Here is a 17,402-nt window from a genome sequence, read left to right on the forward strand (position 1 = left end):
GTTCATTTTCAGGGTAGAACCTCAGTGCAAGGACCTGCTTTACAAAACCGAATGATAGCTGTGGAAGCTCAAAACCTTGGAAAATCCGGTAAGAGAAAACTAACATAAACCCACAAAATTATTAATTTTTTTAAATCACGAGAGATATTCACATGACAGTGTAGGATTTTCAAACAAGTAATGTCAGATTTTCAAATGTGTAAGTGCTATTAACTATAGAGCCCACTACGAATCTGACTTAAGTTGGACTTGCTGATCCTGAATCATTTAGATATTGCACAGAAAATTCCCACTCTGGTGAATTAAGTCTTGTGGTTTAGCAGACATCTACAAAAGGGTTTTCTTTTCACACACTGCAGGAAAATGCTGCTGAAACGTATTATGGAGTGTTGCCACATGCAAATAACTGTTAATGGAACAAACTATTTGTGAACTAACATAATTTGGAAAATTCTATTCAACAGAAATAGAAATCCACATTTTTTCCTCACTACACCTGAAGAAACAGTCAGTCTCTATTGCAATACTTTGCTTAAGTCTTTACATTCTTTTTTAGAAACGCATAATCTTTCTGAATAGTCTTTCAATACCCAGAGACTCATTGCTTTTTACAAGTTCTTTCAATATCAGGGCACCAAAGCACGTAGGGACTGGAACTATATATTTTTGTAATTAATTTCCTTAAGATAATGTTAGAAACATCAGGTTCCTTAAAATATAGATGACTTTCAAGGTGAGTCTGCTATCAGATGTTATTAATGGCGTATGATTTATCGTGACATGAAATCTGATCTGAAACTAAAGTTATTAGCTGAGCTTTTTATAAATTATAATTGCCAACTGCTGAAAATATGCAGAAAGACCACTGATAAACTAGCTTCATCCTCAGGGCCTAGAATATCTGCATTTGCTAAATGTCCAATATCTCTAGTCCTGCTGAATGAGTATAATACATTAGCATGAGCAGATCAGGCTTGAGTTCAAATCTTTTCATAGTATAATTCTTTCAGAATGAGAAGCACCGGAGGTAGGAACAGGAGGTCAGACAAAATAAATGTTTACTGTGGAACTTAAAAAGAAATACACCTGGGTTCATAATATGTCATTGCACAGACGCTAGACAGATTGAGTATTTAAGAAAAAAGCCCCCATCTCTGACTGTTGAATGTAAATTTTATACTTTCAACATGAAAACAGTAAGAAGTTAGGTAATATTCAAACATATTCAAACATCATTCTGTACAGCTCTAAGATGACAGCACAAACAGTATATTTTATCATCCTAAGGTGTATGAAGGTTTACATCTACACAAGACTTTCCAGGTCACTCCCATGGAAAACTGAAGAAAGTCTATGGATAGGCTCGCTATGACAAAACATTTGTGTTAACAATTATTTCTAGATATTCCTTGTTTATTCCCAGTAACTTCGTATCTTACTTTCCTCTCCCCATGTGCCTTTGAATGTTCATTAAAGTTTCTGAAATGTTGCTTTTCCCCATCACAACTTACAATGCTAAATTACCAAAATAAGAAGAGACAAACACAAGCATCGCATTATGAATATTATCTACTCAACAAACCAGATATTGAAAGGAAGTGAATTTACAGTGCATCTTGTAATACATTTTTAATCTCCAGAAAAGCTTCAAGACAACATTGCAAATTCAAAAAGCAACACAAGGAACAGATGCGAAGTCTCATTCCTGAATTTTTTACATATTCAAAGTTGTTTAATGATAAAAGCATTTATGTGTAAAATGGCATTCACTTGCCCTTACTAAGAGTATATATGGAAGAGCCCCCTGTCAATGTACCAGTGTGCGTGTGGGAATGAAACATAAGGATCACCATCTGCAGCTGTCTAATAAGTGTTCTTCAGTGCCTAATGGCAAAGTGTCAATTCAGGGATCCTCACATACCACAATGCATCATCTTGTCCATGCTAGTCTTACAAGTCAAACATTTCGCATGTGAGAACAGTTTATTTATAATGCTATTCATTTCAGCTGAAATACCAGATATAAAACAGTTACACTACAAGCAGTCTGGGAGCATATACTTAATATAAAATGCACCAATTTCCTCTCTTTTATAAGAATCGATATTTTAAAGGATGTGTAAAATTTAACCCCTCACAGAACATACCTTAATTACATCGAAAGGATCCTTTCATATGCAAATATTTTTAGATTCTTACCTACTGTTGAACTTCTCTGGATGTTTTTCTCTCATGATATGGAATCTGTGGGCAATGGAAGCATCCTAACGGGAAAAAGAAAACCACAAATCTATCATGACAGGAAAATTGCAAAACAGAAGACCAAAATTGTAAACAAGGCGTATCATTTATAAGGTGTTTTGTGAACTGTCGTTTTCAACAAGAGCAATAGTCATCACTTAGAAAGCTTACAGGTACACCGTTCCAAGCATGGGATATATCTGAACTTAATAATTTATTACACTTGTTACAGTCTCCGTTATTCCTTTTTACAAATCAGACATGATAGTTATGTTTACTGAAAGTGTCTTCAATTTCTGTTCAGCAAATATCCAGATCCAGTGAAGGTTTACAATAAGACCATCCATATGGTTCTTTTTCGTTGGAATACGAAATAAAGTGAAATCTCTTCCTTTAGTAAAGCTGAGTGACAGAGTTGTGTTATATACCTTGATACCTGCATATGGCCATTCAATAGCTTTCTCTAAAATCTGGTAGAAAATGGATCTCAATGCCAGGAGATGCCCCATTTTCATTTGTCAGGGTATGAAACCATGTGGAGGAAAAAATGGATTTTTAATACAGAGAAGATACTTGTTAATTAAATGAAATATATTTTATCAAAATATTTTAAAATGTAGCTATGCTAATAACACATTTAAATAATGTGTACGTGAAAGGAAATAGTTGTATGAAATACTTATATGCATATAACATTTTAAAAATAATTAAACCATTGTGATGGTGGGAGTTGCTGAAAATAGAATATTTGGAACTGAGGTGCTAGAACCAGTTTTCACAGCATTTTTATATCTCCTTTGCAGGTATGAAAACAATGCTTTCCTCATTCCAAATCACGTAATATTTATTTCACACACTAATCATTAAAAATTTACAAACTGGGAATTAGGAAAGTAATTTTCTTTTTTATCTTTTAATGTATGTATTAAATGAGATCTGCAAGTATGAAATCTACCAACTCTTCGGTCTTGCAGAAGATAGTAAAGACAGAGAAATCCATTTGGATCGTGTTTTTAGAGTTATGTCTTAAAATGCCACATATATAAAAAGATACATATAAGAATATTAGTTCAGTCAGTTGGAAATCGAAATGAATCCCCGTTTCCATTTAAATAGAGATTGACAAAACTTACAAAAAACCAAAAAAATTATCACTGTGATCAACTATCACGTATAAGAAAAAATACATTACTTAACAACTTAAAAGATTATGGAAATATAAAAAGTAAGAATTTTCAGAAGTATCACATTCAATATAAAGTCTATATCTAGCAACGTTTTAACTGATTTTCAAAAAATGAGATTAGCATTTGGGGAAAAACCTAAAAAAACCCCCTTCTTGCTGATTCCAAATATTAAAATACTTTTTCAAAAATAGTTTTTATTTAAACCAATCAGTGTTAATATAAATCTCAAATAAGCAAGTGAGTATTCACTGCAGATGTATAGGTACCCAATAATATCAAACATGGCTCCAACTCTTTGTGACTAAAGTAGGTTTTTATCTACTAGTATCTTAAATAGGGCATGCTCTAGAGAACAGACTGGTCCAACCTTCAGGTTTGCTTTACTAACTCAAGGGTACTTTGAAAAAATAAATATATCAACTTCAATGTAATGTCAAAGTTTAAATTCTTCGGACAAATTGATAACATTTAAATGAACTTTTAAGATAAATAAAAACGTATAAGTCACAAGATTTTACACACACTGTACCTACACAATGATGTAGCAGAGTAGAGAATTTTTAGGGAAAACTTGTGAACACTGATCAAATAAAATATTAGTGTTATTGCTAAATATACTGAGTCCATTGAAATATTCACTTCATTCATGATCTCATTATGCAGTTTCTAAAGAAGTATATAGCTTGTTGCTTTACACACATCAAAACATTATTTCTTTATTTTCCTATTACATTTAAGAATGGAATTGTAATTTAACATTTGACTGTTCTACAAGGAAATGACAGCAAAACCCCCTAGTGAGTGAACTGGTATTAGTCATAAAATGCCCTGTTCTTCTGTCCTGTCATCCAAACTGTCACCTGAAAATTTCAGTGTTATATTCTCCAACTGCACTCATCATTACTTTAAATTTATTTTTATGCACAATGCAATTTTATAAGGCAAATACCCACAAGTATCCAGGTGATCCCACAGTTCTTGGAGAGGGATGAAATAAAGCTGACAGTAAACCCTGAAACATCACACTTCTAAACAAAGCCTGCCAGCTGAACTAAAATAATAACTCTGTTAACTTAGAAAGACTCATCATTCGTACTTTATCCCAACATTAGATGTGCCCACATTAGAAAAGTATATTTGTTAGCCATTTCTGTATGAAAAAGAAATAAAAGGGCTACCATTGTGGTTAACTTTTTTTTCTACACACTGAAGCAAAAGAAAAAGAGAGACCCAAGACAAAATGAATAAAGGAGTTGCAGCGTATTTGACAGAAACTAGGAAACACTAATCAAGGACTAACTGTCTAATGAATGAAATGAAAAGGCTAATGTGCTTACACATGCATAACAAATGCAAGGCACAAACAAGCTAAGGATCAATGCCCACTGCAGATGGCAAACAGGCAGTTGTTTCCATGCAAGGTTGATTTGATCAAAATTTTCCCCTGCCTGAACATTTTCTGACTCCAAAACAGATCAACTAACTTAATGAGCTGAGAGGTAAAAAAAAAAGTAACATACAAAGCTAATTTTGACAGGCACAACACAAGACAGGCACATGTCAGACCAATTTCATACAAAAATTGTTGAAAGGCTATTTTTATTAATGGAAACTGTAAAAGGAGTAGAAACTACACACGGACAAACTCAAAAGTAGGGGAGCTGCTAAGGTTTTCTTCAGTTTATAATGTCCAACTGCTCTTTTGAACCTTTAATTGAATTCAACGCAGAGTCCTTAGATTCTCTAGCACAGGGACCCTCTTTCCAACCATAACTCCACACTACAGGAAAATCTGAAACCACCCCATAACGGTTGCATGTTAGCAAAATAATCTTTTGCTTTAGGGAAAAAAAAAAAAAAAGAAAACTCAGTTAAGATAGCAGCATACAGACTATTATAAATAAACAAATAAATAAAACAACCAGAAGAACTGAAAGTAACAGAAACTTGACAGTTCTGTCTCCTAAGAGCTACAGGAATTACCAGATGCCAACCTTGAATCATGAGGAACAACCATGAAAAATTTTGGATTGCTGGATGAGGAGAAGAAAGGGTCATTCATTGTGAGCTGCTTCGGCTACATTTGAAATAGGATTCATTTTAGCAGATTTCATTCAGATATTTCAAAAAGAGGCACTTAGCCTCACCTATTTAGAGCATACAACTGTTGTTGGACCAATGGAGAATGAATTTGTGTGTCACAAACTACGTTAAAATCACCTAATTATCTAGACTGAGAAACAGAGCAATAACCACATGCATGGTAAGTTGAATATTGTTTGCATATTGTTGCTTTAATATGCCAACCTTTCCTTGTACCTGATATTGTGGATGGCCAGTAAAATATGAGAAATTATTTTTGTATTTGATAATAAAACTGACGTAAAACAGAAAACTCAGGAGTCAGTAAACCAAACTCACATGCTTCATGGTATTACCTAGCAAGGTAATAAGTGAGCAGGTTTTTTTTAGAAAGCTCATTTGGCAGTCAGATACTGGTCTATAATTAGTATCACCTGTGGGCATTATTTATTAGTTTTTATTAATAAATTGATAGGTAGGCTAGTCTGAAATACAATTTTCCAGCAGTACTATACCTGAATCTAAATATTTTCTATTTTTAAAAGTAACACACCATAAGTTCACACAAACATGCCTAAAAATCACCGGAGCTTTATTATTAATAATCATCTGAGGAAACACAATGCTGTCAGGCTTTTTGCAAGGTGAAAGGAGCCAGAAGGTCTTACAGGATCACTGTAATATGAAACTAGCACATTTCACTACACTTATGCTTCAGTCACAAAGCCCATTTTATACCTAAAGCACTGTAATATTTTTCACCAAAGCATCCAAGAATGGAGATTTTTTTTCAGGAACACTTTTGCATCAGAATCAAAGCTAGTGCATGAAGTAATGCTGAATATAGAGCATTTAAGAACAGAAATAAGTAACTATTATAATTAGACAATGTAGCGTTCAGTATATGACTACTTGAGTTCTGTGCTACTATTCTAAAAGACTTCATTTCCTGTTTTAAGATATCCAGTATTTTCACAGTCATGTACATATCATATGCAATAGATAACAATAGCCTAGATGATTACAACTTCTCTGAACTTCCATTTCATAATATTTCACCAATCTAATCTGGTAAAAAATACCACCCCTTGTTCTCTTTCATTTTTCTACTCACTACTGTAGCATTTTGAAAGTAGAAGTGAAAGAACGGGTGTTTGAAGAACACGAGAGACAGTTTATCCCAGTTTAAATTCTACAAAATTGCAAACAGACTCTTTAAAAATGTACCTCTATATATACCTACCCAAATATTCAACCTGGACATATGTGTGATGGACACGAAACATATACTCATATATACACCCTTAATTTGAACCTGTTCAGACTCTGAAGTAGGTGGACTATCCTTCTTATATCTCACTCAGGTTTGTTTTAAATCCTGACAGTGAAGATAAGATAGAGAACAGACAGAGCATATCTGAATCCACTCCTAGGAAATGGAAAAAATATTTTAATTGAACTAGGACATTTCTCAAAGTGACCTGCCAAGAAGAAAAGAAGCTTAAGTTGCTACACCTCTTTAATACCTTATGATTGACTTACACACATATATATTCATCTTTTTAATGGGTATTAGCATTACCGGAAAGCAATCTGAAGCAGTCTTTTCAGAGGAGTAACCTTATACATTGTGAATAACCTTATAGAAAGATTAATGCATTTAATATATGTCTATCTATAAGCTTGCTGTGATTAAAATTTCCATTAAATAATAATTTTTATGCTGGTGAACAAACAAATGACCAATATGCATCTTCTTTGGATATAAATGGCCTGATTATTTTTTTTCTAAGATGCTTCTTTAATTAAGGCCTAATGGATCCAGAAGGCTAGGAAGCTTAAGGGATAATTCAGCAACCTGTAATCTTTGGATCAGACTGCAAATCTAACCTGAACCGCCAGTTAGCTCACATCAGTTATTAATGCGGAATAGTACAGATGTACAAAAATATAATTGAAAATAGATTAAGAGAAGTTTGCTGTAGTGGCTTAAGACTAAAAATTATTTCCTAGATAAACGAACATCCTTATGCTTATGCATTCCACTTTCTGCCCATACACACAAAAAGCAAACACCATAGATCCATTCTTTGCTTTCAACATTTCCCTCCCCATAATAATCAGCAGTCTCAGAGGAGCAAATGACATGGCCAGTACTGAAGCATTCAATTATCCAAGTCTAGAAAAAGATACCCAAGAAGCCTCAGGTCCTGCCTTGTTTGAATCAAGCTGTCATTTCATATTTGACTCCCAGGTACTTTTGATTAAATTAAATGTGTTAACCTGAGAGACAAAGTAAGAGATCTTCCAAAAACCTCATTAATACATTAGTTTTTGGTGAAACACTAGTTACTGTAATTGTCTTAGTTTTCACTGATATTATGAGACAGTATATCTGAGAAAGGTGAGAGTATGAGAAGGTCAGAGTAAGAAGAGATCTCAAGCCCTTTTTGATACAGTTGCAGTAAAAGACAATTCACTTTCCTAAGAAAAAATCTGAGAAGAAAATCTGAGAAACTTGTGTTCCTGGCTTTCCAAGAAAAACAGAGAAACTGTCAAGATAATGCTATCCATTTTGTCAGTGATATTCTTGACAGTCAGCCCTCTGTTGGTCATGTTTAAATACATTTCAGCTGTACATGTAATACTAAATCAAGTGACAGTTCATGTTTTAAGTACTCATTTAAATAGGTAATATCTCTAAACCCAAGATGACACATCAGTAACCACAGCATTTATAAATGATAGGCGAAAGACAAGAGGATGGTATATTTGGAAATTGCGATAAAATGTTTGGAAGAGGCCTTCAAATGTAAGCATATTCCCTCTCCCTTTTCATTTGAAGTCAGATCTTTGTTGAGCTTCTGACATTATATATAAGTAATTTGGTACTAGAAATGTTTCACACAAAGTAGAATCTATTTTGCAGGAAAAGATGTGTTTGTGGACAAAAAAACCCAAACAACACCTATGTTCTGCCTGTGCATAACTCTATAACATACAACTAGCGGACACGTACACAAATTGACTTGTCAGAATTTACTATCCATCAGTTCATATAGGGTGATCCCATGTCCCAGCTGTGTAGGGCCCAGTCCAGGGCCCAGTCCTATAAGACAAGCCTTTGTACCAGTATTTCAAGGACCTTCTTTGAGAAGCTATTTTGGTTTTCAGAAACTGACACTAAATCTCTAGTATCTAGATTTTTAAGTCACTAATCAAACTAAAAGGCCATCAAAGAAGACTGGGAGATAAGGTAGTTCGGTCATTATCAGCCTAGATGACTAAAACATATTGTGCCCATGCCTCGATACGACGCAGAGGACACGTACCCTGTAAGACGAGCTCTGCTGAGGACACACTGTGTTACTGAGCACATCCTCCTTTCTTTATATTTGGTCACCCTAAATTTACTGTAACTAGAGAAGAGTTCTTCTAGATCCATGCTGAGTGTTTATGTGGTCACTAAAAAGAAAAGAAGAAAAGTGATCACGTGGCAATTAGCCAACACAGCCATATAGAGGGTGTATCAAATATCTTGTATATTAAAAAGATCTCTGTGGTAAACCTTTAGTAGCATTTCTGATAACTGCTGATGAAGAACTATGTTGGAACTGTCCAAATTATTCTGCACAAAGAATTTGAGCATAACACAATCAAGGGCACAGCTCAGATTGAAAGTCAATATGAGCAATGCAATACAATACCATTGGCCTTTACTTTAGCTGTTCTTCAGAAACACACAGGAATGGCTTACAGATATCTTCAGTAAAAAACACGGAAGAAAGTTCACACTAAGAGCCCGTCTAGCTTGAAATGAACACCTAGACTTTCACGCCCAGCATTTATGCAGTTCTGAGGAGAGAGAAGTGAATAATTCTTCCCCAAAAAACAATTTCTAAGCTTTTTTTTTTGTGAAATAATTATTGTCATCACACTAAAAACCTAACATAAAGAATAAGTTGTATTTGGGGTAAGGAATAATTGCTTGTGCACAGTCTTGAAAAATTAAACTCAACTTACTCAGGGTTTTCAAACGTGGTCCTTTTAAAACCCTGAAACTTCTCAACACAAACCCACACACAAAACCAAATCAAAATAAACAACAACAAAAACACAAAAAACCCCACAAAACCAAACCTCTGGGTATTTTCAGTTTGAACTTTGGGCATTACAGTACTATTCTCAGGGGCTAAATTTAGGCCCTTACTTTAGGTGCCTAAACTGGCAGGATGAACTCTATCCTCCCAGTATGCTCAACAGCAAGAATAAAGCTCTTTGGAAAGATTTTTCCAAGAGGCCTATTGACAAGTTTCTGTTCTGAATCGTTGTTTGGAAATATTTTGTTAATAATCACACAGGAAGCTGAGTGCATCTAGCTTCTTAACTTTATGAAGCTATGCCTGAAATGGAACAGTCTGAGCCGTCCTCTGAAACCTTCACTGAGGTTCAAGCCAAATCTTGTCTCACTGCCCATTTTATATGCTCATATGCTTGATAGGGATCAAATAATAAATGTTCACCTGACTTCTCCCTAGCAACTTCACATAACTTGTTAGCCAAAGCCTTGGCAACAGAGCCTTATAATTTTAATACATATTTATGTATTCCTAGCAGATATTTATTTTTATAAGAAGTATGCAAACCACTGAAACATCTCCCATTGATTTACGGTCTGAAAGAATATTTTTCTCTTAATTGAAAAAGGTCACTGTTTTCCTCATTCATTATGTTTTCAATTTGAAATTTAAATTTTTACATTAGAATATTATTTATTATCTTCCCTATTGCACAAACATTAATTTATAAAAAACCAAACAACAACACACTCATAAGTTAGGGCTAGATGTTAGATTATTTAGCTGATGTTCTCTCTCCATTGACTCACGACAATCTTAAGATCCTCTCCCTCGCATCTTTTATATAGCCTCTTTTCTCTTTCTTATAGGCCTAAAAACAACTTTCTTGACTTTTTCTCCATATCTGCACTTGTTCTTGTGTTGCATTGATCAAAATATTTTCTGAATCCGTTTACTTTTTTTTCTTGTTTTTATCTTCACCTGTGCTATCCCACACCAAGTAGACATACAACTATCAGACAGGTTTTCTTCATCTCCTCATGAGTCAGACTTTCAATTTAAAGTAGTTTTAATTTGTGTCACACTTATTACTTGGAAAGATTTCAGGACTGCCCTGTTCACCTGTTCTAATTGCATTATCGTTGACATTCTTCATTTTCTCCATTTTATTTGTCGCCAATGAGCCAAACTTCTGTTTTGGTTTGGATTTGGTTTTTCCTAAAAAATGATAGTTACCTTGTGCATTCCATATTATTTGACAAGCAGCTCTTTATCACTAACATCAACTCTCTCCCTTTCAGTAATTTCTCCCAGAATCTTGTTTCAGAACTTCCCTCTCTGACATCATTTTCCAGGAGCAGTGTCAGTACCCTCTTCTTCTCTTCCACCCCCCCATTTTTTCCCTGAGCTGATAAATTCACCACAGCTTGCCTGCCCTGCAGGAGAAGAGCCCCTGCCAATGCCACTGACCTACATATTACTACAGAGTATCTCAAGTGATGAGTTCAGAGAGTCTGCGGATGACTAAGATATTTGTTCATTGTATTCATCATAAGCGTCATGTCTACGAAAACATCTTCCCCAGACTTACTCTTTCCACCATCTCCAAATCTACCTGGGTCATAAAGCTAGACATTCACATGTGATATCCACCTACCAACAATGTACTGACCTAGAGGCCTTTGTTATTTAGGATTTCACTCTCCCTCCACCCAAAAAATATGTTCATTTGATAGTGCTTGCATGATTACTATATTCATTTCCCCCCTTGCTTTTCCTGCTTAGTTTTTTCTTCATATATTTTACTTCTGTAGCCTTCTATTTAAAGACTTGTTGCAAAATACCTGGAACTGCAGAACAAGCACTGTTTTCTCTCATAGAATTCAAGACCACTTAGGCTCAAATACTGTTGGTCCTGAAGCACAGGTAACTCAAGCATAGTCTTTTTTCTTTTCTTTTTTTTTTTTTTTGTGAGTTATGGCTCTTTACAATTTTATGTTGCCAATCTTTCATGCAGTCTTAATCTTACCTACACCATAAGCTTCTTGTTAAGGGAGCAGCTGCATAATACTCCAATTTGGAAAGAAAATCAAGTCCTTACTCCAAATGCCTCATGTAACTTCTAAACGACTATATATCAAGGCCATGGAAGTGCCATGTACTGAGGGCAAACTCTTTTGTCCACAGTTTGAGTAGGTGATGGTTGCAAAGACTTTTTGTCCTTTGGCCTTCAGTTCTTGCCATCACTTGATGGTAAGTCTTGGCTTGCTGTCCTGGCAAAGTGTATACACTTCCTAATTCCCATACAGGCTTCTACGGAGGTTCCTTCAAGCTCCCTTAGTCCTTTCTCCTCCACTGATCTAGGCCACGTCGTTGCACCAGTAAGCACTTAGGATCCAGTTCAGACCTTAAAGATCTGTCGAAGTACGACACAGCTGTGGGAAGGTAACGACAGCAACTGCAGAGCATGCTTGTAGGCCCTGGGTAATGCTGTCTTTGTGGAGGAAGAGTGAGAGGTATCCTACTCTTTTCAGTTGTTTAAGCATGTTAAATATATGTACAGCCTTTAAGGGCTTCCAGGTTCTGAAGAAGTAGCAGAAGACTTTAATGGAAGTACCTACACATGGCCTGGTTCTCCTTAGTGCTCACATCTAATGTAAAAGAGCCAGATTGCCTTACAGCAGTGTGAGGTTGTAGGAAAAATGGCAGAAGAGTTTTGCATTAAATGGAGAAAAACCTATTTAACAGGTAGCTTGAAAATAACTGGACAACTGAGAAGCCTCCAAGAATTAAGCAACCTCACAGCAAAATAACAAATTTGGTTCTTGATGTCGTCAGAAATCCTGGAAACTGCACTAAAGCCCATTATTATGATTTCACACATACAGAACTTTGAATCCAAGAAATCAAAATTTCCAAATTATTTTCAAAGTGCTAACTGATCCTTCAGAGAGGGCTAAAGGAACATTTTGGTTGCCTTTCACATGACATAGATCCAAGTTTGCAGAAGACTGGTGAAAAAGTCTAGAGAAATGCATGATGAGTAGAACCTAGAAATTCCTTCATTTTTCTCCCACAAAAAATTCCCCTCCCAAGTGTGCACTTGCATAATGCTTTTTGCTTAACCATCTGGACAGGCTCAGTGCGTCACGGTTGTTTAGCAACTTATGGCTTTCATGGTAGCTTTGAATATATTATACCAGTATCCTATTCTCAGCCTCAAATTGTTTGGGAGGATTCTATATCTGCATAAAACCTCCTTGCATAAGTCCATTTTACTCAGGATTTCCAACACGGACAAGGTTTTCAAGCAGGCTAAGTTGTTTTCACTAAGCACTGGGGTACAATTACCTAAATTCATTAACTAGTTTGCAGAGTTACTCCCCAAACTATCGGCTTAGGGTGCAGTAAGCTGTAGTGCAGAGGCAGGAACAAGCAGAATAAGAAAATAAATTCTTTAGTTTTATTCTTCTCTGAAGTCGGTATCCATTAAAATAATGCTCTTAGTTTGAAATAAGCCATAGAATATTGTTGTGGTTTAAGCCCAGACAGCAACTAAGCACCACACAGCCACTTGCTTAACCCCTGCCCCCTCAGTGGGATGGAGAACGAGAATGGAAAAAAAAGTAGTAACTAGTGGGTTAAGATAAAGACAGTTTAATAGGACAGGAAAGGAAGACAAAATAACTATAATAATAATGATAAAAGAATATGGAAAACAGTGGTGTACAAAGCAATTGCTTACCACCCACTGACTGATGCCCAGCCTGTCTCTGAGCAGTGATCACAGTCCCTTGGCTAACTTCTCCCTAGTTTACATACTGATCATGACGTCATATGGTATGGAACATCCCTTTGGCCAGTTTAGGTCAGCTGTCCTGGCTTGCACCCCCTCTCAGCTTCTTGTGCACCTCCTCACTGGCAGAGCATGGGAAGCTGAAAAGTCCTTGGCTTAGTAGAAACACTGCTTAACAACCACTAAAACATGAGTGTGTTATCATTATTATTCTCATACTAAATCCAAAACGCAGCACTATACCAGCTACTAACTCTATCCCAGTTGAAACCAGGACAAATATGCAGAGATATATAGGCAAGAGGCATTGTAAGTATGCAGGAACAGCAAACTATGCTTTTCTATTTGCATGGTCAAAGTCAGGTCCAAAAAATTTCACTACAAACAACCTGAATGGGACAGTTTCTCTGAACTCCAGGCCAGTTAGATATAAGCATATTTTACAGATGAAGAACCACACTGATTTTTGATAAAAATAACTCACTTTGCTTCATGAGCCAGAAGTCCTAAATAAATCTTTGGTCTACATGAAAGCATACTCAAATCACCCTTCAACTTTCAACTTAAAAACCAACCATCCAGTAGGCTGAAAGCTGCTCCTAGTTTTTTAAAAATTTGCAAATCAAAGAGCACCTGTTTGTAAAGTGCTGCTTTGCTCAGCTACTTAAATAATGTAACCAATACAAATGACAAACTAGTATTCCCAAATTTGCTGCACAGTAAGAAGACACTTGTCTTCTCAATGTTTGTAATAAGTAATCCTTGTAATTACAGCGAAGACAAATGTAGTTAATATTAACTTTTACTTGAACATAAATATCACATCCATATAACATCAGAAGTTATCTAGGAATAAGAATGTTTTAATGGTTATAACTTTTGTATAATACTAGCGTTAAAAAGGGCAATGTAAATCAGTTAAATCCTACACTTGCCAGTGTTTTAGTTTTGCTAATGAACAATCAAAAACTACAAAACCAAATGCAACTTAAAGATCAGTGCAAATGAAATGTTTCCAAACTTCTGGAAAAGTTCAAGACCAGAATTTAATTTTTCTTTTAGTTTCAGCCATGTACATTGTACTCAAAGCCATTTCTTATCCAGATGCATAAAATATACTATTGAGACACTCCTTTAAGGACAACTTGGAGCATATAAGACATTTCTTTCTGACAAAATCAAAGTTGCAGGTCGAGCTGCCATGACTTTCCAAAGAAATGAATCCAGGTCAACATTCCCCAAAAGGGCATTTCATAATGCCCTTCATTTATACATTATCCGTGACCAAAAATCACTGTTTCTGGGATAAGAAGCATTTTTTGCCTGTAGTTTTCTTTCAGTAAAAATACTTACATTGTTTGAAATTACTAAAGTATCATCTACAGCAATTTCACTGTTATTGCACAAATTGTAAATTATGCTTTCTGAATTATGGATGGAATTTTTAAAAGGCTTCCATTTTTATAGTCTTTTGAAAGGACAATGAAATCTATAAAAAAACCAAGATTACAATTTCAGCATTTAAAATCTACACAAAGTAATTCAAACAAATGTTATGACATTTAAGATAATGAAACCCTTCATTTATGCCAATGTGTCCTACTTCACATATAAGGAGTCAGAACAGATGTCCAAATACTGTAATGCCAGAAGAAAGTTAGGGCATATCTTGATTAATACTCTCAGAGCAGTCCATGGTGTCTCTTTAAAACTGGCATGCGTTACTTCAAAACATCTATTCAAAATCCATTCTAGGAAACACAGCTAGACAAAGTGTTCCCAAGACAAAAGGAAAACAATAAAGCTCTGTATAACCCTTTTAGCAATGTAAGCTGCATATTATCGACAGACCATTCATTGCAATCAACAAATGATTAATTGCAAATTTGTTGCTAAATTGACCACGAAAAAGACAAGCTTCAGGGTACTGTTAAAGAGGAAAAACTTATGTTAAAAATGATTGGAGACTTTTTGTAGTGAATTAATTCTAATCGATAGTCTTGTTGACTACACAGTGGAATAATGACTTCCTTAAATAGCGTAGGTACCCATTATTGTAGACATTCAAATTAATATTTAACCTAATGCGCTTTTTTTTCTCCTTTTGAAACAGCATTTTTCTTATTTCACCTTTAATAACTACGGTCTACTATCAACTGCAACATAAACCAGATTTTTGTAATGTCTAATATCAATCATCTTTGGAGGCATAATACACAAGTAAGAAAAATTTCTAATATAAAAGTAACGATGTTTATTTAGAATATTCACACGAAAGGCTTTTTTTTATTTACTCTTGGCATGGATGAAATATTAGATGCCTTTAAGCATATCTACCTTACAAACTTCTGACAACTCTGCAATCTTTCAGTTTTGTGCAAAAGTGTGATTTCAGATTTTCCTGGCTGTGCCACTTTCCTCCTACTCTAGATGCAGTTATATAACTTAAAGTTAACCTTTTAATGACATAGATCACTTAATTCCTGTGAGGGTCAATGTACCACTGTAAAATTGATAGGGTTTGTTGGTACGTGGGCTTTTTTGTTTGTTTATTTATCTGCTTGTTTATTTTTCTGGTTTTGGCATGCCGAAATTATCTTGAAAAGTGCTTTGCTTCTTGCATTTGATCAAGAGTCTGGTTCTCAACTTTTGTTCAAGAAGAACATTCTCATTATTTTACAAACACTGCTATTGATAAAGAAATCATTTAATGATTCAAATATATTCACAGCTAAGGCCCAACTTACAATTTGGACTACGAATGCTTATGTTTAAAATTTTCTCATTAATTAAAACTTTTTAGGAAGCAAATTTCTCATTAATGTGGTATAGCCTAAACTGCAGAGCTGAACTATTTTTATTCTTTTACCTTTTTTCATTGTAGCATTACAGAAGCATTTTGTTAAAAGAATCTATTGAATAGCTTATACATGGGTTGTTTTATTTTGGGGGGAAAGAAAAATACATTTTTTTTTCCAGGCACTATTTTTCTTCTACTTCACAACTACTCCTGCAACATATATTAAAAACCAAACCAAGCGAAACAAAAAAACACAGTAATGAATTTGAAAATATTGAAGTTCGTCTGACTCCAAAGCAAATGATAAAATTATCTAAACAGTAGAGACACACAAGCTAAAGAAACAGCTCAGAGCTGAAAGTGAAGCTGTTGCCAAACCAACACCAGCTTTTAAGTATCTATGCAGGGCAAATTTTGACCTTATTAGGATTTCTGCTTTAAAGATCTCTGAAATATTGTTTTCTTTGTGGAACTTAGATTACATAAAAAAATCCACAATACCCAGCTTTCAGATCCCTAGCCCAAGAGTAGAACCCAATCCCCAGAACCATACCCAAACCTCTATTTAATCAGGTACTTCAAAAGTTGACTCAAAATACGGTACATTTTATAGGTCAAATATATCTGGCCATACCACTGTGTCCTCTTCACTGGAGCCTTCAGCAAAGTTCCTCCACTCACTCAGTATCCAGAGACCTGCAAAGAGGTACTAATGTCTATGCTTTAAAAGAGCTTAGCAGAGTTTATAAAATAACTCCATCTAGTGTAGTCTCTTGTTTCCTTTTGGAGTTAAAAGGGCATTCTTCAGGCAAAATTTAGAAAGGCAAGCACAAAGTGATACTTACTCAGAATACTCAGTCTCCAAAAATTTTTTGGCTCAGAAACTGGACTGATGGAAACGTCCTTAATTTCAACAAAATGGGATGAATAGAATAGAATAGAGTAATAGTTGGAAGGGACCTACAACAATCATCTAGTCCAACTGTCTGACCACTTCAGGGCTGACCAAATGTTAAAGCATATTATTATGGACACTGTCCAAACACCTCTTAAACCCTGACAGGCTTGGGGAATTGACCATCACTCTAGAAAGCCTCTTCCAGTGTTTGACCACCCTCCTGGTAAAGAAATGCTTCCTAATGTCCAGTCTAAACCTCCCCCAGTGCAGCTTTGAACCATCCCCACACGTCCTGTCACTGGATACCAGGGAGAAGAGC

At 35.3% G+C, this 17,402-nt stretch overlaps 1 protein-coding gene across 7 annotated transcripts in view; it reads right to left on the reverse strand.

Annotated features, from left to right (window-relative positions):
- DGKB (diacylglycerol kinase beta) overlaps nucleotides 1-17,402 on the reverse strand; it is a 320,219-nt gene that overhangs the window by 134,839 nt on the left and 167,978 nt on the right. For all 7 annotated transcript variants that reach the window (XM_065627599.1, XM_065627600.1, XM_065627602.1 and 4 more), the window contains one exon: nucleotides 2,200-2,264. In XM_065627599.1, the coding sequence (XP_065483671.1) occupies nucleotides 2,200-2,264 (65 nt within the window). The remainder of the gene's footprint in view (nucleotides 1-2,199; nucleotides 2,265-17,402) is intronic.

Source organism: Caloenas nicobarica, chromosome 2 (genome assembly GCF_036013445.1).
Source record: "Caloenas nicobarica isolate bCalNic1 chromosome 2, bCalNic1.hap1, whole genome shotgun sequence".
In the NCBI taxonomy this organism is placed as follows: Eukaryota; Metazoa; Chordata; class Aves; order Columbiformes; family Columbidae; genus Caloenas; species Caloenas nicobarica.